This window comes from Sander lucioperca, chromosome 1, assembly GCF_008315115.2.
Source record: "Sander lucioperca isolate FBNREF2018 chromosome 1, SLUC_FBN_1.2, whole genome shotgun sequence".
NCBI classification, from domain to species: domain Eukaryota; kingdom Metazoa; phylum Chordata; class Actinopteri; order Perciformes; family Percidae; genus Sander; species Sander lucioperca.
In genome coordinates this window covers 9,807,463-9,826,939 of record NC_050173.1, presented here as the reverse complement: position 1 = coordinate 9,826,939, position 19,477 = coordinate 9,807,463, and the positions used below count along the sequence as shown (strand labels likewise).

At 41.2% G+C, this 19,477-nt stretch overlaps 2 protein-coding genes across 3 annotated transcripts; both read right to left on the bottom strand.

The window, feature by feature from the left end:
• Positions 1 to 791: 791 nt before the first annotated feature.
• LOC116035119 (TBC1 domain family member 10A-like) lies at positions 792 to 9,461 on the bottom strand. The gene is made up of 9 exons (XM_031278068.2): positions 9,286 to 9,461; positions 7,729 to 7,828; positions 7,228 to 7,335; positions 6,751 to 6,857; positions 6,540 to 6,654; positions 6,381 to 6,446; positions 5,474 to 5,663; positions 4,252 to 4,406; positions 792 to 4,024 (listed from the first exon to the last, which is right to left on the bottom strand). The coding sequence occupies exons 1-9, from the start codon at positions 9,459 to 9,461 to the stop codon at positions 3,620 to 3,622; spliced, it is 1,422 nt and encodes a 473-aa protein (XP_031133928.1). The 3' UTR covers positions 792 to 3,619.
• A 1,548-nt stretch (positions 9,462 to 11,009) lies between these two features.
• On the bottom strand, positions 11,010 to 19,181 carry LOC116035121 (protein phosphatase PTC7 homolog). 2 transcript variants are annotated; one of them, XM_035992414.1, is made up of 7 exons: positions 18,564 to 19,181; positions 17,175 to 17,354; positions 16,187 to 16,385; positions 13,994 to 14,117; positions 13,753 to 13,882; positions 13,566 to 13,626; positions 11,010 to 13,535 (listed from the first exon to the last, which is right to left on the bottom strand). In XM_035992414.1, the coding sequence occupies exons 1-6, from the start codon at positions 18,763 to 18,765 to the stop codon at positions 13,568 to 13,570; spliced, it is 894 nt and encodes a 297-aa protein (XP_035848307.1). In that variant the 5' UTR covers positions 18,766 to 19,181; the 3' UTR covers positions 11,010 to 13,535; positions 13,566 to 13,567. The 2 variants fall into 2 exon arrangements, with proteins under 2 accessions (XP_035848307.1, XP_031133931.1); XM_031278071.2 differs by having other exon boundaries at positions 11,010 to 13,626; positions 18,564 to 19,180.
• Positions 19,182 to 19,477: the final 296 nt, after the last annotated feature.

Sequence of the window (19,477 nt, the reverse complement as noted above, 5' to 3'; positions counted from 1 at the left end):
ATGGAGGATAAAATGATTGCTGCTGCAACAACTTTCCAGAGTTGTTAAAACCTCTCAAATCTCACAGTATAATAAACTGCATCTGATGAGTCTTGAAGCTCATGGGTGTAATGTATCACTCAAACTGGACTTCCTGGATCATATTTCATCTTCTCACCAGATCTTGTAGCAACATGTCCACACCAACATAGCCCCTTGTGTTTTTTTTAAACAGACCTATTTTCTATTTTCTTATGCCATCCTATGTCTTAATATGGCATAAGCAGCAACATGGACTGGGAGAAATTGCCGCTCCACATTAGATAAAAAGTGGAAAATGCACCAAGTCATACAGTAGTACTATCGTTTCCTCAATATGATTACCATTATTTAAAGGTTCATCATGATAGTACTGTCAAGATAGCATTATTGAAGGAATGAATGTTAGGAGCACAACAACTGACTTGTGTAAATGTACCATGATGTTTTTGTATACAACATTGCCCCCAGCAACAAGCTATTGTACTAGGAAAGCTACAAATACTGCTCTGCTCTTTTCTGAGAGTGTGGTTATGGGGGCACGTCTGGGTCACGTCTCCTCCTCTGCAGATTAGCCATAAAGCCAGTCTCCCATTACACCCTCTCTGGTCTAAGCTTGGATCTAGTGAATGTCAGTGAGCACCAGCACAGGGAGAGACAGACAGGTGGGGTCCAGTGGGGTGGGGTTGGATTGAGGTAAAGGGTGGAGTTGGGGTAAGAAGCTGGCATTGTTTACAGACAGCAAAAGGCACAAAAGAGATGATGAGAGGAGCCAGAAATACAAAAATGCTTTAATGACAGGCATCCTCAGACAAGCAACACTCAAAATCCTTCACAGAAATAGAAAAAGCCACTGCGAAGGCTGCGGGTGAGGAATGTGACATCAGGAAGATGAAAAATCTCAATCATCTGATTGTTGGGTGTGATAAATTAAAATATTTCATCATTGCAATCAAGTGTATTCTCAAATGACAGAAAATGTCTCTACTTTAAATGAGCGGAAGTATGGGAAGACCATAAGAATTCAACTGACAATAGTAATGGAATTATAAACAAAGGGACACATATATTTATATAAGTGTTGGGGTTTTCACTGGTTGGGTAAATTAAAATGTAGAGGAGAGTGTTCTCAGCTGTAATGTTCTTGGACTGCAGCTGAACCTTGTCGATGAAGAAAAAGAAGAAGAAGAAGGCCTGTATACAGGCAGAAGACTCCATTCAGAGACCAAAGGCAAATGGCTGGGTGAGGCGCTTTGGACGGTGCTGTGGGAATTCGCCCTATTTGAGATGCAAATTCCTCAAAGAGCTGAAAGAGCCGGAGAAACAGGTGTCCAAGGAAGTGTGCTGCTGTGTGGGTGAGGGCGGGTGTGAGGGCGCTGAATGATAACACAGGGTGTATTGAAATCCTACTTGTTCAGTCCAGTCTGTGTGGCACTTCTTCTCTTGTCTCATTGCCTTTCTTTTATATAAAATTAAGGCAAAAGAAGGGGAATTTTATATCAAAATAAAATGCAAAAAATAACAGATCTGCAAAAGCCAAGAGTTTAACATTTTATTGATTTAAAGCTAATTTGGTACAAAATAGCTTGTAGATATGAGAAGTTGATTTGAAATCAAATGAGCAAACAGATCAGGAATAAAGTCCTATATACCCATGAGTACAGCAGGATAAGTTGCACATTTACAAGACCCAGGCTCAAACAATGTTCTCTTTAATCATAATAGTTGCAATGATTAGTAATAAAGAGCTTCTCAACATCCTACATTTATATGTGTTTATATATAGTGAAACATAATCTTTGAAAAATGTTTTTAAAAAATATCAACATTAAGTGTTTAGCTGCCAAACCACATCCTGTATCCTTCAGAATGACTGGGCAACTAATGATTTGAATCCCTGGATGAAGCTCAGTGGTGCCCCCTATATGACAGTATAGAAAGCTCCTGGTAGAAACTCAACTGATGAACTGCATGTTGGTTAAATGTGATCTGTGTTTTAAACTATACTAAAATCTGCTCAGTGTTTGAAATCAACATAGACCCACAACCATTTTCCATTATAAAAACCCTGACAGCAACTAATCTGATTTACTGTTACACATGTAACTGCTGATAAAGGAATTTCCTGGACTGGTTGTTAAATGTTGATTGATTCTGAATTCATTAAGAGTTTTTCAAACAATTTCTTCATTGGAACATCTCAGATAAAATGAGCATCAACAGATACCGTTCAGTCATTAAAGGTTTATGGCTCTTTTGACTTTTAATATCTTTGTATCTAAATAATGCCATTAGAAAAGAACTTCTGAAGATTATATGTGTACATTACTTGGACTTCATGATTAGTCTTTTTGGTTTTGTATTCTTTTAAAAGTTGTTCAAAGCAGTTTTGTCAACCAAGATAACACCAGGTACTTCAGCACATTTGAGTGGAATTTCCTGGTTTTAAAAAACACATTAAGTGTTGGGACTGGAGATTAGATTCTGAGGTTGCAGAAAACAAAACTCCTAATGCCATATTTTTCTTTTATAGTAAAATATATCTAAGTCTAAGGAATGCACTAAGCATGATTGTAAAAAAACAAAACAGCTTTGTATTAGTGTTCTTTAAAATGGCATTTTTCCATTTCCCATTCACGACATTGATAAACCCAATCCTCTCCCGAATACTGTATAACAATATGATTGAATAAACTGCTCGGACAACATATATCTTAAAAATATGCATTACAAATCTTTGGCTTAGTGGCACAAAACGTCCCTGCACACTTCTTCCTTCATTATGTCCGTCACGCAGACGACTGCTGGTCACTGCAGCGGCTGTGAGATAATCTCAGGACGCCCTCAAGTGTTCAACAACAGCAAAGACAAACTCCTGGATGACAGACACACTGATATAACTGTGTGTCTGTAAATTTGTGCGAGTCTAGTAAAGCAGGGTAAAAACGAATCTCTGCGTTGGCAACGTAGTGACTAACATAGCCAAAGACGAAGACTATAAAGGCAAAGTGCTCTAGAAAAGACCTCATCAATCAAGACAAAATCCGACTTCATTTATAACAAAGGAAAGAATCTAAGAGGTACATTTAAAATTCAAGGAGGTAAATAGCAGCAGTAGCTGTTAACAGTGAGTTAGTGAGGGTATATGAAGCTAATAGCTCCACAGGATAAAACCTTAGACATGTGTGCACAGGGCACACAGTCGCCATCTGTTGTTGCTCCCTGGCAATTACACATTTCTGAGTTCCATACACTTTTATGCTAAATTTCAATGACTACTTAGTTAAAAGTACAGTAAATAGAAACCTGTATAAATGAAATGACAGTGAAAATGTGTTCAGCATCACAGTGACTGCTTAGCAGTCTGAGCAATGGCATTTTTGCCAGCTTTGAAAACATGATTACTTTTTTCTTGATTGTAAAAATAGCCATTTCAGTAAAAAAAAACTGTCACAGTCACGACTACCACAGATAAAATAAGTCATGGAAAGGTTTCTCGTGTCACTGTGACATGTGAGAACTTTGACTGAAAACTTAGTTAGTAAGTTAGCAAAGGCTGTATGGAATGATTTATGTTAGTAAACTGGTGATACTTACCCTGCTACAGGTAAGTGTCATGCTCTGCACTGCTCAGACTCTCTTTGGACCCTTGTACAGTCACGTGTTTGAGGGGAGGTGAGGGGTCAGTGGGAAGACGGTAAGGAATAACAGTCTCCTGTGGCAGTGGGATTGTTTTCTTCTGTTTTTCCTCTTCAGTCTTTCCACTTTCCTTGGCATCCTCTTCTCTCTCCCCAACTGTCTTGGGTGCCAGGGGAGATTCCACAATAATGGTGGGTCTCTGTCTCAGGTCCTGACGACTGGGCGGCTCGGCAGTCATGATGGCTTTAGCGCCGTGCATCCTGGGAGGAGACTTGCAGTGTAGATCTCCATGGGTCTCCTTCCAGCGCCGCAGCTGAGCATGGTGTTCCTTCTCAATGTCTTTCTCAGACACCACCAACTCAATAATCTGAAACACAAGTGGAGAATGAGTGTAAATCACATGTGAGTAATGCCTGGGTTTAATGGTTCAAGTACTACAGCACATTACAGGTTAAGTCTTTTTATATCGCTGTTGCAACCAGAGGAGGGCAAAGTCAAAGAGAAAGACTTGAGAAAGAGTGTGTGCAATAGGTGCTAGGTCAAAACAATAAAATGGATAACAAATACTACAACAATGACAGAGTTTAACTGTACCTCGTGCACCAGGAAAACTTCTTGCATGTACTGTGGCTGTATAGCTCGGAGCAGCTCCATTGTTTCATAGAGACCTTGACAGGCCTTCAGTTTCTCTTGGGATCCCAACATGCATTTCAGGAGAACCAGGCCCACGCGAAAGAGGATCTTTACTCCTGAGAACAGCATCACACAAGACAATATGCAGCTAGAGCAGCAGTCGACACTTTTAATAGATAGACCATCTGAGAGCACATACTGTAACTGCTGGAGACCAATTCATTTAAAGTGCTCATATTGTGCTTTTTGGCTTTTCCCCTTTCCTTTATTGTGTTATATATTTTTTTTGTACATGGGATAGGTTTACAAAGTGAAAAAGCCTAAAGTCCACCCCAAAGGGACTTACCATCTCCAACAGAAAACACTGTTCACAAACTGCTCCAAACAGCTCTATTGTAGTCCAGCCTTTACTTCCGTGACAAACGTGCGTCACTTTGTAACACACGTTATAATGCTCGCCTAGCTGCTAGCATGGCACGCCCTCTTATTCTGCTTCTGACTGGCTTGTAGTGCTGACCTAGCTACTGCGCATGTGCGACTCCCAACAAAGATGGAATAGAAGTGTGATGCCTCACTCAGTAGCTAAAATGGAGAGCTCAACACACAGGGTGAAAAGAGGAGCTGCAGCAATGTGCAGTACAACAAAAATATGGCGTTTTAAAAAAAAAAAATTAAACCATGTAAACCTATTCTGATATAACCTCTAAATACAATTATGAACCTGAAAATGAGCATATTATGAGCACTTTAAGTGGATATTTAGATGTATAACTATGGTGTAGCCACTTGGATTGATTGCAACAATCTTGCAGCGTGGTAACCTACTTCATACATATTCTCATATTCCTCATCCTGGTGTTTTACTGGTCAAATTACACAGGAGGATAATAAGCACATGACAGGGCCTGGAGGAAAATAAATACTGCTATTGTGTATTTAAATCTGGTGTTTTACCTGTAAAACAATCCTCAAGTCTACTACATCAAACAAAGCTGCTGTCTATGAGCTAAAAGTCATATTTTCACTTCTATTTATTTGAAACACATTATAACAAACAATCATTCATGACATAATCTCTGTAAGGGTGACTTGTCAGGTCAGGGAAAAACACTTCTGATATGTTTTTTTTTCATGTGCTGTACAATAATATATCAGTGAATGTTTTACAAGTGAAGTGTCTCACCCTCACAAAGGAACATGTCCCAGACACGCAGCACTGAGGCCCACGGCAGAGTCCGAGAGAAGGCGCACATGTACCACTCGGTCATGTACAGGATGGGCTCCAGCTTGTGCTTCTTCAGATGACGATGGGCCACAGGAGACACCCGCCGAAGTAGAGCATACAGGATCTCCCCGTCCAGCTGGATCGCCTCCTATGGAGACAACATGAAAGCAGCCAGCAGTCAGTGGAGGGAGAGAGAGAGAGAGAGAGAGAGAGCGAGAGAGAGAGAGAGAGCGAGAGAGAGAGAGAGAGAGAGAGAGAGAGAGACACACAGACAGACAGAGACAGACAGACAGACAGACATTCTCTTTGCTTAATCTAATTTTCTGATTATCTCGTCCTTGTAGCCTGGTCACCGGCTCCTATTAATTAGGTCGTTAGCACATCAGTGTCAAGCTAGAGACCTGCCGGCCTAAGAAATCTAACACCAACACCAGCCACGTAAAATAACATGTACTGTCTCTAAAAACAAAGACAATTTTGACTTCTGTTTAGCCAGTTAAATCAGTCGATGCTTTCAAGAAGCTTAAATACTGAGGGAGAATCTATGTGGGCAATACATCTTGGGCAGTGTCATTTCTGGAAAATATGAATTAATGCAAGGATTCCGTCCTATAATGTGGCAGAAATGCAGTCTTCAGAAAGCCAGTGTTCTTGGGCATTGCTAGAATATTTAGAGTTTATTTTGCTCACAAAAGATCCATTTTAGCAATATTTATAGGGTTCGGATAGATAATAATTGACATGCTGAACACTGTTAATATGTAATCCTGTTACAGGTTGTACTCAAGATGTTCTCAAGCTCTTCTTATGATATTAAGGTCTTCTTTTCAAAATGATATGACAGTGTGTCTGTCTGGACCCTTACCAGCCCTGTACTGTAGTATCCTGGAAGGTATTTCTCACAGATCTGGACAAGAACCCAGAATGCATCCTAAGACAAAGAAAGGGAACAAGGGTAGGCATTTCTTATGGCAAAATGTGAAATGAAAAAAAAATTGGTTGAATCGTTAGTGTGCGTTTTCACCTCTGCTGGCATATGCATGAGGAGTACAGCAGCGATGGGAGCCTGAGCCTGACAATAACCCTCTTCCGGACGATGCAGAGTATATGCCTTCAACACGCGGAGCAGGTCTTGCTGCCTGAATGTATGAACATGTATAAATGATATTCAGAAACTATGTTCAGCCACATTAACACAACAATGGACATCATGCCAGGCCTTTAGAAGGCAGTACCCATGACCTCCCCTCGCTGCAAACATTTCATGGAAGGGGAACTGGCGATGAAGGTCCCGCTCAATAATATCTATCCATTTAGGATCTCCTGGCTGACTGTCCAGTTCCTAAAAACACAAAAAAAAATTGTCAGCTTTTGCAACATTGCAAATTAAATTTTTGAATATTTTCCCACCATCCACTTTTTAATAGGAATTTTATAATGCAGGCAATTCTGAAACTTCAGTAAGTTCTAAGCCTTGTAAGAGTCCAGCCCCTCTCCAGGAATTTGGGTACTAGTGTACTATTGTTAAAACTAGTTATCAGTGATGTATAAACTTGAATTACAAGTATACGTACATGTATCATTAATAAATATTATTAATTTGCATCCATATTTTGCAAAACACTCCTCAGTACTTTCAGTGAGTATGATTTGTTCCAGACATGAAAGTCAAATAGCTTGATGACAGCAGGGATCACATATATACGACTGACCTGGAATTTGCCCTGGTTTTGCTCCCTTCTCACTTTGCCCCCGGTGAGGTAGAGCCAGGCCCGGCCACGCAGGGATGGAGGGATCCCCTTCTGACAACGCTCTTTCACCTGTTATTCAACACATGCACAGTTACTCAAGAGCCTGCAGAAAGCAAGAGAAAGGAAGAACAGGAGAATGGAACACAGACATTGGAAAACAGTACAGTAAATACTGCAGCAAATATGCCACTGACTGCAACATTGCAGGCAACTGATCAGAGATAAAAAAAAATTGGCCGATGGAATGGAATGATCACAGGTTTGATGGAATGATCACAGGTTTCCGAGCTCAGTTTTTGATACAAATTTATATTGTTAAGTCCAGTTCAAAACTGCTGCCACAACAACCATGTTTATGCTCCAAAACCGCCAGTGCGCATTGGATACTCCTGCAAAGTGCACATTTTCATTACAAAGAAAGAAAGATGTGAAGTCAGACTTAGTTTAGTTTATGAAGCAGACCTTCTTGTGTTTTTTGGCCATCCACTTGTCCCAGCTGTTGAGCATCTCCAGCCATTTTGCCTCCCGCTGCCTCAGCACCTCAATGGGGATTTCTTCAGCACTGTGCAGATAGGAGACAATGTAACCGATAAAAGCAAACAAATTATTTTCATACAAATAAACAATGGCTTTACTGTACTGTGTCACTTCCCTGTACTTATGACAGGGCAATCCTGTCTTCAGAGGGGGCGGGACAATGGCTCATCTCTTCCTTGTCCACACAGGAACCCTAACCTCAGAAAAAACAGTAGAACACTTGCCATCGGCAGCGAAGTACAAGGAAAACAGGAAGCTGTGGGAGAATGTTCCCCTATTTGAGTTCCCTACGATCTCCTACACAAAACTTACACCAATACCTCACTTCACTCAGTCCTCTCGAAGATCGGAGCTGTCATATTGTTATGCACACACCTTCCTGTCCTGATCTACCAAAAAACATGCCCGGTCATTTTGGCAAACAAATTTAAACAAACAAATTAAAAGAGCTGACTGACATGCTTTCGCATGAAAAGCTAAAGGAAGTTCAATCACTAATCTCTATAGCGACTTGGCTGAACTAGGCTAATAAATCTAAAGAGCAATGATTGGGACAGTTTCGTTCATGTCTTTAAATTAGAACACACCACTAAATATCTTATGGCGGACAATGAGCCCAAGCTGCATGGTTTGCTCAGTTCTTCCGGTGTCAGAATTTGGTCAAAATCTAGTCAAGCCACTTGTTCAAATCGTCACCAAAGTGCTGTACATTTTCCAAGGCACCGTTGAAATTCAGCCATGTAAGCAACACAGATATAGTACACAAACTGGGACATAATGAAGGTCCAAATGACAAAGAAGAAATTCTAGGAACCACAACAGCAAATGCTCAATCTCCCCCCCCCTTGCACTCAAAGCTTAGACCCAGAAACAGCCAGCATCTTTGGATTGGCAAACCCATGAAGTACCTTTAAAAACAACCATTACGATCTTAAAATCAATTCTATACTGTACTGGAAGTCAGTGAAAAGAGACCAGCACACAAATGTGGTCTCTCTGTTTGGTGCCAGACGGACGACGAGCAAGGAAAGTAGGAACAAGGAATACTGACTACTATGGAACAGTGGTCTATATCAGTGGTTCCCAACCTGGGACCCCACAAATTAATTGACAAAACTGGAAAATAAAGACGACATGTTTATTTTTGCTCTAACCTGTGATAAGGCCAATGGGTCACGAGCAAGCATAACTTTGCTTTGAAGGGTCCAGGTGACAAGAAATCCAGCTAGAAATCATGGTAATTAGCCAACTATTTACTTGAATGACTTATTCTTTGTTCTTCTTCCACATAGAAAAGTCATTCAAATGACAGCAGGTATCTCTACATAGACTGATGACTCCAGAAATCAAAGGAGAGATTTAACGTTTCATGTTCCCCTTTACCTGTCTTCAGAAAAAACATCTTAATCTGTTGGGCAGTCTGTGGAAAAACACTTCTTTCAATATTTTAGGAAACCTTTAGCCTTATGAAGGTCCACTTACAATTTCCCGGTGTGTTGCTGGGCTCCTCCTGTGAATCCGTACTTATCCACCTGAGTCTCCCCGGGGACACCGTTTACCTCTGGGTCGGATACATATGAGCTGCCTTTCCCATTATCTGTCAGCTTATCTGTGCCGCTCCGCAAGTCAAGTCCATTGCCCTGCTCAATTTTTGCCATTTAATTAACATTTATCTCAGAAGGAGCCGCTCCGGGTCTACAGTGAGTTCACATAACTCACCCTTCCGACCAATCTTGAAAGCTTAGCTAACACTGTAAAGCTTTCCATGAAGACGCCCGGTTGTTAGCTAACGTTAACCTGCAGTCATCATGGATGTATAATAATAACTGTCACATGGGTCACAGCTAACTTAGCTAGCTACGGTTGCTAAGAAGATTTGATTCCTGGCTGCTAGCTCGCTAGTGCTATAAAGCGTTAGATAATTTCTTTCATACTAAACCTGCTCGCTTTGGTCACATAATCAATGTTCAGGTCAAACAAGAAATTGTCGAACTATTAAAGAGCAAACGCAGCTAGTTCGATAAACGTTAAATGAGTGCAGTATCTTCCTGCTAACTCCGAAGCTAACAAGCTAGCATCACACAAATGTCAGCTGACAAACACCTATTTATTATGCCCGAATCTCTGCTGTCAGCAAGAATGCAGGTAGCCGGTGGCTACCAAGGAAACTAGAAAGAAGGAACAGTCATTACTCATAAGTAATGAATAGGAATAACAAGGAAAACAAACGCACACAGTTATATACAGAAAGATCAGTCAACGTCACGTAATGAGTTTTGTTTCATCTTGTGGAAGCATTTTTCAAATGTGAAACAACACAGATATGATGATGGGTTATAGAAGACTTGCCACGCCCGCCCCAATGCACGATTATAAATAATGACGTATAACTAACTGGTCCTTCTTTTTAGTTTCCTTGTTGGCTACAGGAAGAGAAACTGGAGCATTCTGCTGGCGTTCTATAACTCTACACTGCCATCTACTGCTGAAAATCACAGTATTTACTCCTGTTATTAAATAGCTTTTTTGTGGTCTAACTTCAATGTACTTTTTCCAACTCTGGATGTCAGAGTAATTTGGCTTTACTTCACTTCACTTATTTTATAATTTTAGGGTACTAAAGATCTCATGCAGCAGTAGTTCCTTTCTATGGTCAGGCTAATCATGTAGATTTTATTTAACCAATGAACTAGTATAAGTAATAAGATATGAAGAGCAGGTGAAATTAACCTTTTATATATACACTTCATATTTACCGGTGGTAACTACCACAATAAAAGGCCTGCATTTATAATTTGACTGATTTACTTACATACATGCATACATATCGTTGTGGGCATATATACACTTTGTCATTGGTATGTATTAAATTGTGGATTTTAAGCTAATTTTACACTTTATCAATAATGGTTATAAAAAAGTACGTACCTGCTGTTTTGACCTGCTTCAATATTTGCACCAACAGTAGAATAGCTAACAGTTGTCATAGAAAATGTGAATGTTTACTGTCAGTACAGACATTTTATTATCCGATATAGAGGATGCAGCTGATAAAAATAGTTTGTATTTTCTCAACCACACTTGAGTATACTGTAACACAACCTGCTTTATTAAAGCTGTCAATCACTTTGCAAGATGGGATGTCTCATGTAAACAGTAAGTTTGTTTCTGAAGATGAAACGGCTTCATGAAAATACTCAAGCGAATTTAGTATAAATACTGGATTCTTTATTTAAATATTGTACATATTTTAAAACATATTTACATAAATTATACCTGCATTGTTACACTGTAGACATATTTGTATCTTTCATACACACAAACATTGCTTGCTGAAAAGAGGACAATCATACCATACAGACTGCAGAAGCACCTTTGAAAACAATTTCACAGGAGAGAAAGACGGGGGCAGACTGTCATTTACATCAAACACTGGGCAACATGACCGAGATGAGACAAGCTTGCAATGACAGGAAAGGCCTCTTGATTATAGGTCTAGCTAGTTGTTAAGGCTGAAACTGTGCTCACCCTCATACTGCAAGTTCACAGCATCATTACCTATCTCACCACCCCTCCTTCTGCATACGGGTAACATCTGACTGACTATCTGTCACATATAGGGCTATCTTTGAAAACAACACAAGTTCATAACCTTTATACACCATCTATAAACCACCAAGACAAGAACAGATGACAACTGGGTGATATTGACTTTGTAAAATGGTGCTAATAGCCGAGACAGAAACCATGCTGAAAAACAGTGCAGACAGTAGGACAAATAATATTCAAATAATGGTGTCCATTATGTGTATGAGGAAGAAACACCACGTTATCTTAACAGCAGGGCTTACAGAGCAGTGCCCTAATTATGTGTTTGTATATGGCTTTCCTTCTTTGGTTTCATAAATCTGTCTTATACTGTGTTGCAACCAGTCACATAGAACTTAAACCAAGAATATAATACAGCTTTTGCTTTGATAGAACATCTTTAGGCATAGAAAAGACATTTTAATGTCCCTCTGAACATTTCCACCAAAACATCTGGCCATCACACAAGATTCAGAGCACAAGCAATTTACAGTATTGCTGTATGATGTTTGTAACAACAAAGTGTTGTGTATGACATACACAAAGACAGTCTTTGGTGCACCTGCTTTAAACTGTAAATATATTCTCCAAACCACCTGGGTGAGCTGTTAGACAAAAGGACAGACTATCAATGAGTAGAACAGTATTATCAATGTCTTTGATTAATGTAATTTGATGCAGCAGACACGTTTACACACACTCGTTACAATCATGGAGACTATGTTCATATAAATCATGTCAAGTCATATACAGACATCTGACTTATAAAAAGAGAAGCAGCAAACAAATGTAAAGGGAAATAAGGAACTGAGAAATCAAAACAAATCTCTCTCTCTCACACACACACTTAAGATTGTTAAGTCATCAATCACAAATATTTCATGTCAGCAGCCACTCCACATTCTTACTTTTAAAACTAAATAACGTTAAAAAAATACATCTTTTCCTTTAAACTCATGCCTGACCTATCACTGCAATTGTAAGCATTCCCAGATGCTAGCTTTAGCTTTGTGAGATAACAAATAATTAACATTAAAAACACCACGCATTCCAATAACCACTTCTCACAAGCATACCACACTCGCACGTTTTTAACATCCTTTCTACCACACAACTGTTGCAGTGATCAATCTCAGCAAAGATCTTCTTGTTCATTTCAGCGAGTGGAAGTGTGGGATTGATAAAGCTCACTTCAAGATTAACATCTATACAGGAAAATATATTTATGACATGTGGCATGTGTACACCATCCACAATAGTAACAAAATTGCTCTTTGCTCCAACAACCAATGAAGAAACAACAGAAAGGCCAAAACGAAGCCCTAAAAACACAAAAGTATTTACAACTTATTGGGATGTGTGCACCAACAGATCCTCCAGCCAAGTGAGAAAAACGGATTCAACTTCACATGTAAGCTCTAAAAAAAATGTTATGGTTTCCCTTTACAGGTTTCTTTGATCTGAGCAATTACTAGTCAGCTCTTCGATCGTTTACAGTCCCAAACCCAATTCTTAAATCCCATTCTCTAATAACACCCATCCATTCCCAACATCAGCTTCCTCAGTCCATCTACATGCTTTGTTCAAACACATTTACAAGGAACAGACTAAAAACTGGAACAACAGAGGCAGCTACCTGGGTTCAGTAGTCAAGTCTATCACTACTCTCCCAAGAATCCAAAACCTTGGCATACTCCTCTTATGATATCACATTTTATACACAGGGGCTACCAGGTTTTAAAGCCCTCAGTCAATCCAAACTGTTTGACTGAAGGCTCTGAACTGTCTCTCAGTCACATCACCTATAAAAAAAGAAAGAAAAGAAAGTGTTGATGCCACACAATGAGACACGGGACACTGAAAGGGATCCCTCAGCCTGTCGTACTCAAATCCTTCTGCATCATGCTCAACATGACAATGTCCTAGCTGCCTGCTTCCCCTCAATCGTTCAAGCACCAAAACAAAAACGGAGGAAGAAAACAAAAACTGTACACGGGTGGAAGTCGGTTTCGCAGCGAGGAGTGTGTGTCGTGTTGGTGGGCCTCCAGTGTTAGCCCACAGGATGCAGTGCATTTTTGGGAAGGCTGCAGGTGGAAGACTCAGGCAGATGGGGAAGGGAGGATCAGCCCCAGAGAAACACACACACACACACACACACACACACACACACTCTCTTTTAGTCTGCATATTCAGCCACAATGGACAGCAGCACCGTGATATCATCTGGCTTCCCTCCTGCAGAACAAGACACAAAAGTGTGAGGAACTGGGCCAACACATATCAGTTCAAATTACATGTGCTGTTTAAAGCATGGTGTTTTAAAAAAAAGGGTACACAGCATCTGAAGCCCAGTATACTTACCCCTTACATTCAGGCCATTGTCACACGCAAACTGTGCAAAAGGGGACATATAATTGGGGTCGTAGGCAAGGTTGTGAGCTTGCCTTGCAATACTCTGTGCAGTCTGCAGGATGCTGTCATAGTTGGTGGTCTGAAATGATCGAAAGTAAACAGCATTACATTTGAAAGATGTGAAAACAAGCTGCACCTATGTTTACATACAACTGGCTACAGTATGCGTGCAGCTTCAATAAAGCAACACCTTGAGTTTTTTGAGCTCCTGAAGAATCATGTAGTCTGGCATGTTGTCAAACAGGCCGTCGGTTGCCGTCAAGATGATGTCACCGAGCTGCACGTCGAAGGAGGAGCTGTCAGCTGCTTCAGGACTAGAGGAAACAGACGCAGGCACGGAAAGATCAGTCACAAGTGTAACAGGAGCATGCGGCACCTGAGCTGCTGTCAACAGTTTCCACTGTGGAATTTAGCAGGTCAGAAGTCACTCTGCTAAATCTTGGCAGTGGACGCGCCTGGGCGTTTAATCCGAGGGCTGACTCGGAAGCAGCCTACCCTGTGTGTCCTTGCTGAGGTCCTGTTGCTTGCTGGCGCCATACCAAGACTTAAGTTTATTTGCTTCGTCTTGAAGCGTTTTATTTTAAGGGGGCACACCACAGAGCTATAAATGTACCTTAAAAAAAAGGAACGTTTACTTGATGAACAGCTTAATCTTAAACTTTATTTCACATAAGAAAAGAATTAAACCAGTGGGGAGAGAGAATTCAAAAACAGGACCTCGAGACTGCTCTAAATGGATTACAGAAAGGTTTATCCCTGGTTAATAAGGCTGCCATTGTCAGAATCAAATTGTGACACCTATCTGGTTAACCTGGCAAGCCTGTATGCATGCTTGTGCATCGTGTGTCTTACGTCATGGGGGAACAGTTTGGAATAACATTCTTGATACTACTTAGTGCTTATTTAGTTGCTGCAGTTGCAGGCACAAAAAAAAAAAAGGTAAAGGTGTTTAAAGGTAACATCTATAAAGAATTATTTGACATCCTCTCTGTGTTCGTCCGCTTCAATTATGTGCATCTGTTCACCATCACGTGCCGATAAGTGTAGTATTTTAATAAGTTGTGATGATAATATAGATGATGCTGCGTTTACCTTTAAAATCACTTAAATGTAAAGGAAAACAACAAATTATGAACAGGATATGAGAGGATATCCATGAAGGCAATATAAGAAAAGATGATCAAGTAGTATGGCAGCGTAGCCTAGTTTGGCCAGGAGTGTGACACCGAAGCAGGTCTTGTTTAATCTGCAAACACTGTCTGGAAGTTCCTACTGCAACTAGGTTTGCTGCCAACATGAGAAGATGTGGCATATTTAACAAATCCAATTTGACTCAATTCAGGGCTGCAACTAATGGATCTGATTATTTTCAGAGTCGATTAATCTGTTGATTATTTTCTCGATTAATTGATTGGTTGTTTGATCCAGAAAATGTCAGAAAATGGTGAAAAAGTGTTTTGCAAAGCCCAAAATGACATCCTCAAATGTCGTGTATTGTCCACACCTCAAAGATATTCAGTTTACTGGCATAGAGGAATGAAGAAACTAGAAAATGTTCACATTTAAGAAGGTGGAATCAGAGACATTAAGTTTTTTTTTTAATAAAAAATTACTCACACCGATTAATCGATTATCAAAATAGTTGCCGATTAATTTAATAGTTGACAACTAATCGATTCATCTTTGCACCTCTACCTTCATTTATCTAAACAATTGTTTGGCAGCAATTGCTGAACCAGAAAGTAGCTCAGCAACAACCCTGAAGTTTACAAAGGATAATTTAACTGTCATAACCACTTGTATTAGAGATGTCCTATTTAGCATTTTGTAGTCTATATGGACGATGTTTTATTTCCTGGATTGTTCAGGAAATTCCGCCGGCGTCCCCAATTTCCGACCGGATGTCCGTCACCTTCCACTTTCTTTGTGTTGGCATTCTAAACCCTGGTTGATTTATGAGGACTATGGCTAACTGCTCCTCAGATCTCTGCAGGGTAAATCCAGACAGCTAGCTCTGTCCAATCTGAGTCTTTTGTTGCACGACTAAAACAACTTTTGAACAAGCAAATGATTCACCAAAAGTTCCTTCCCGAGGCTATTTCGCAGAGGCACCGTTTCTCCGTCTGGTGCTTAGCGCTACCCAAGACGATTGTGATTGGTTTAAAGAAATGCCAATAAACCAGAATACGTTTTTCTCCTATCCTGGAATGTTGTGTGGACTAGACCCTCCTCCGCAGCACTGTGGCGGAAGGTCTGGCAATGCAAGACTAAGCATGTTGTAAAGCTACCAGTATCGCCTCTACAATAAATCTTTTATTTATTATTTCTCTTTAAATTGCATTCACACGACTTGCAAGGATGTATCTAACACTGAGCTACTGACCTGTCGCTGAGCACCACCCCTTCAGCTCCAGGAGGAGCGATTGACAGCTGGAAGGGCGTGTTAAAATAGTGCTGTTGTTCGTCTGAGCGATGAACCACCTCTCCTCCCCGAACCACCAGGAAACCTGAGTCCCCTAGGTTACACGTGTGTAGCCGGTGACTCCGCCGATCCAGAACCACAATACAGGCTGTGCTGCTCCCTACAAACAGAGGAGAGCAAGGCAACAATAGGGTTATGGATAGAGAGTATAATTTGACAAGAGAACAGTGAAAAAGAAACTGAGTTCAGTTGTGAAAGTGCAAACATATCTTTTCAAGTTTGGATAGACAGGCAGAAAATAAGCACAGGCTGAATTTGTTTTTCTAGAGGGGTAGAATGCTGTTCAACCAATACATCACCGCCTTTGTGTGCACCTTCCTCATGAATTTCATTAGATTCAATTTCATGGTTCCACAGTGGGTGGTTGAGATTATTATGCAATTTGCAAGTGAAAAAGGGAGAAAACATACAAGGGTCATGGACCGTGCCTGTCCCAGAACCCCCGTGAGTGCAGCTTTAGGTGCCAACAGTGCAAGTAACCTTGAGCAGACCGATTCCCAAAATAAAAGTAAGTCATTTGACAGACATCGTGATAAGGGGGGAGGAGGTTAACATTCAGTGTACGTGCTGGCTGTAACTCAGGGATACCTAGTCTCAGAAGAAATGTGACCTTGGTCACATGTGCACGGTTTTAAAAACTGTTCAACCCTCCTGCAGTGTCAATTACAGATGGATTCTTGACCTTTTTGGAACTCTGGTATGACACTAAATGTTCATCCTGAGTAAAATGGAAAACCATTTAGCTCCACAAGGTCACTGAGTCTCAACTTCTAAGGCTGTGTTCAGACAGAAAAACAGCGACCCGGCGATTTTCCGCAGGGTCTCACTCCACCACTGTCTGTACTATAATGTATCCTCTGTGAGAGTTTTGGCGTCTGTGTGTACTCACCTAGCAGGGGAACTTTATTCTGTAGAAGCTCATAGTAGCCAGAGGTCAGGATACCCACTGGACTACTGGGAGTAAAGCGTCCCTCCTTCACCAGTCGCTCACAGGTTCTCATTAATGTGGCGGAGAACTGAGACGGGTCGACACCATAGTCACGCCAACCACCAACGCCATCTGCAACACCTGATGGACCAAAGGGGAAAACAATTTTAATCTAATTGTTGTTCTTCGGGTGCTCACCCATCCGCGTACAAATGCTTAAGATTAGTTGATTAATCAATTAGTCAATCGACAATAAAATACAGTAAAAAAAAAAAAAAAAGCAACTATTTTGATAATTGTTTGATACATTGTTAAGGAAAGATAAAGGAATGAAACATTGTCCGGTTCCAGCTTTGCAAAGAAATTTAAGACTTGCTACTTTTGTCTTGTGTGATAACTATCTAGCTCAGACAAAACAAGCATTTTTTTAATTAAAGTAATCTACATTCTGTACAATATGTGAAAACATCAGTACTGATAATAATACGATTCCACGCTCTAACTTTAGTTTCGTTTTATCTTTGTATTGCAGGTGGAAGTCAACAAAAAATAAGAAACTAAAATTACACGCAAAAGACACTCTGGGAATCCCTGAAATTTCCCGTTGCACTACTGGAAGTACCAGCATCCATGTAGGACTGCACATTCCCTTAAAACTATAAAACACAACGTGTATGTGTCGACCAAGCCACGTGGTTAGTCTAGTATTTCGCTGTGTTTACCCCATAGACTGTAACAGTCTGTGGTTTACCCCATAGACTGGTTTACCCTCATGTGCGGACAATTTAAAGCAACACTCAGCTAAGCTAGCAGGCTACTGACGCTCTATTAGCAACATGGCTGCCTCCATGCTCAACCATTCTGACCTTTGCAAGACATTGTGGTGTTAAGTCTGAGACGTTGTAATAAGAACTTTTTCAGCCCTGTCCATCTTTAATTGAGCTTATCTACGCATCCTAATTTGCTGTGTTTAATATCTTGCGTTACCGCTGTGTATTCCTCAGTTGGAGCTCATCTAGGTGAAAGGTCACCCGGGGTTTCACCTAAAATAAATACCCGCTAACGGCACATAATCGCAGTTAATGTATAAATGTCACGATTGCAACTGCATTTACCTTCTGTAAACATTTACCCAGGTTCAAATAAGCTCAACACGACCAAGATAACTGCGACGAGGGGAAATAAGGTATGGCTCAGTTTTTGGAGGGGGGGAGGGTGGTGGCTGTTGTGTTTTCATCCGAGGGATCGGTGCACGTGCAGGCTAGCCTGAACTGAAGGTCACCTGAACACAGAGGGTATAGCATACATCTGCAAGCCAAAATTACAGTGCTTTCATGCCAGAGAGCTTACCCAAAACATCGGCGTTCCTGTTCCGCGCAATGAAGCAGGCATCATCTCCGTAGCACATCCCTTTCTTCAGGATCCCTTTGCGAAAGTCTTTACCGAAGCCATAACTGGCGGTGACCAGGCTGTAGTCCCGACCGTCCGTCTGAGAGAGTCCGCCCAGGACAGCCCTGGCTACCAGTCTGCCATAAGACAGTACGGATAACATCCCCTAGCAAGCAGCTACCCCGTTTTGTGAGCACGCACACGCTGTCTCCCCTCTCTCTACCCGACCCCTCTGCCCCCTGCCTGCCTGCTAGGCTACTTTCTTCTAATCAATCCCCGGCTTTCTGTCTTTATCCGTCCATTCGCTCCCGACTGGCCCGCTCCCGTGAAATAGTAACGTGGCCCCAGTACAGCAGTTGCTAACTCGGCTAAAACGCCACCGTGCGCACGGACTGATTAACGGTCAGTTTATGTCTGAAGTGTACATTTAATAAACGAAATTCCTCCGCTGGGCTCTCTCCTTCCCGACATGTTTCCACTGTGTGCTGCGCACCGGTCCGGACTGTACTCTTAATACATCCATGGTTCAGACTGAAAGCTGCGAGCACATACGGGTGTTTACACTATGACGTCACGGCTCACAGACATCCAATGACAACGCAGCCCGCAGTTCCTCTCGAGAGTTAACGAGTGCTCAGATACGCTCGGCTACACCGCCCACCACTGCCGTACGCCGGCGTGGTAAATGGTGCGGACCCACTTAACTGCGCAGGCTTCGGGTGCACTTGCTCCAACGGTTCTAACTGGACGTAACCGGACGTAACGGACGGACGTTGGACCGAACCATCGTCGGCACCATTTTTAGCCGGTTATTTTATAATTTAACAAGCGCTCCAGAAAACCCACTGCAAACTCAATTTAAATTGATCAAATGA

What these genes read in the sequence shown, in the direction of transcription:
- LOC116035119 (XM_031278068.2), bottom strand. Translation starts at nt 9,461, where the DNA reads ATGGCAAAAATTGAGCAGGGCAATGGACTTGACTTGCGGAGCGGCACA. An exon ending in AAAACCAGGGCAAATTCCAG is followed by an intron (nt 6,858 to 7,227) that starts GTCAGTCGTATA and finishes TTGTGTTTTTAG; the next exon opens with GAACTGGACAGTCAGCCAGG. An exon ending in GATACTACAGTACAGGGCTG is followed by an intron (nt 5,664 to 6,380) that starts GTAAGGGTCCAG and finishes TTGTCTCCATAG; the next exon opens with GAGGCGATCCAGCTGGACGG.
- LOC116035121 (XM_035992414.1), bottom strand. Translation starts at nt 18,765, where the DNA reads ATGTTATCCGTACTGTCTTATGGCAGACTGGTAGCCAGGGCTGTCCTG. An exon ending in GAATAAAGTTCCCCTGCTAG is followed by an intron (nt 16,386 to 17,174) that starts GTGAGTACACAC and finishes CTCTGTTTGTAG; the next exon opens with GGAGCAGCACAGCCTGTATT. An exon ending in GGGGTGGTGCTCAGCGACAG is followed by an intron (nt 14,118 to 16,186) that starts GTCAGTAGCTCA and finishes TGTTTCCTCTAG; the next exon opens with TCCTGAAGCAGCTGACAGCT.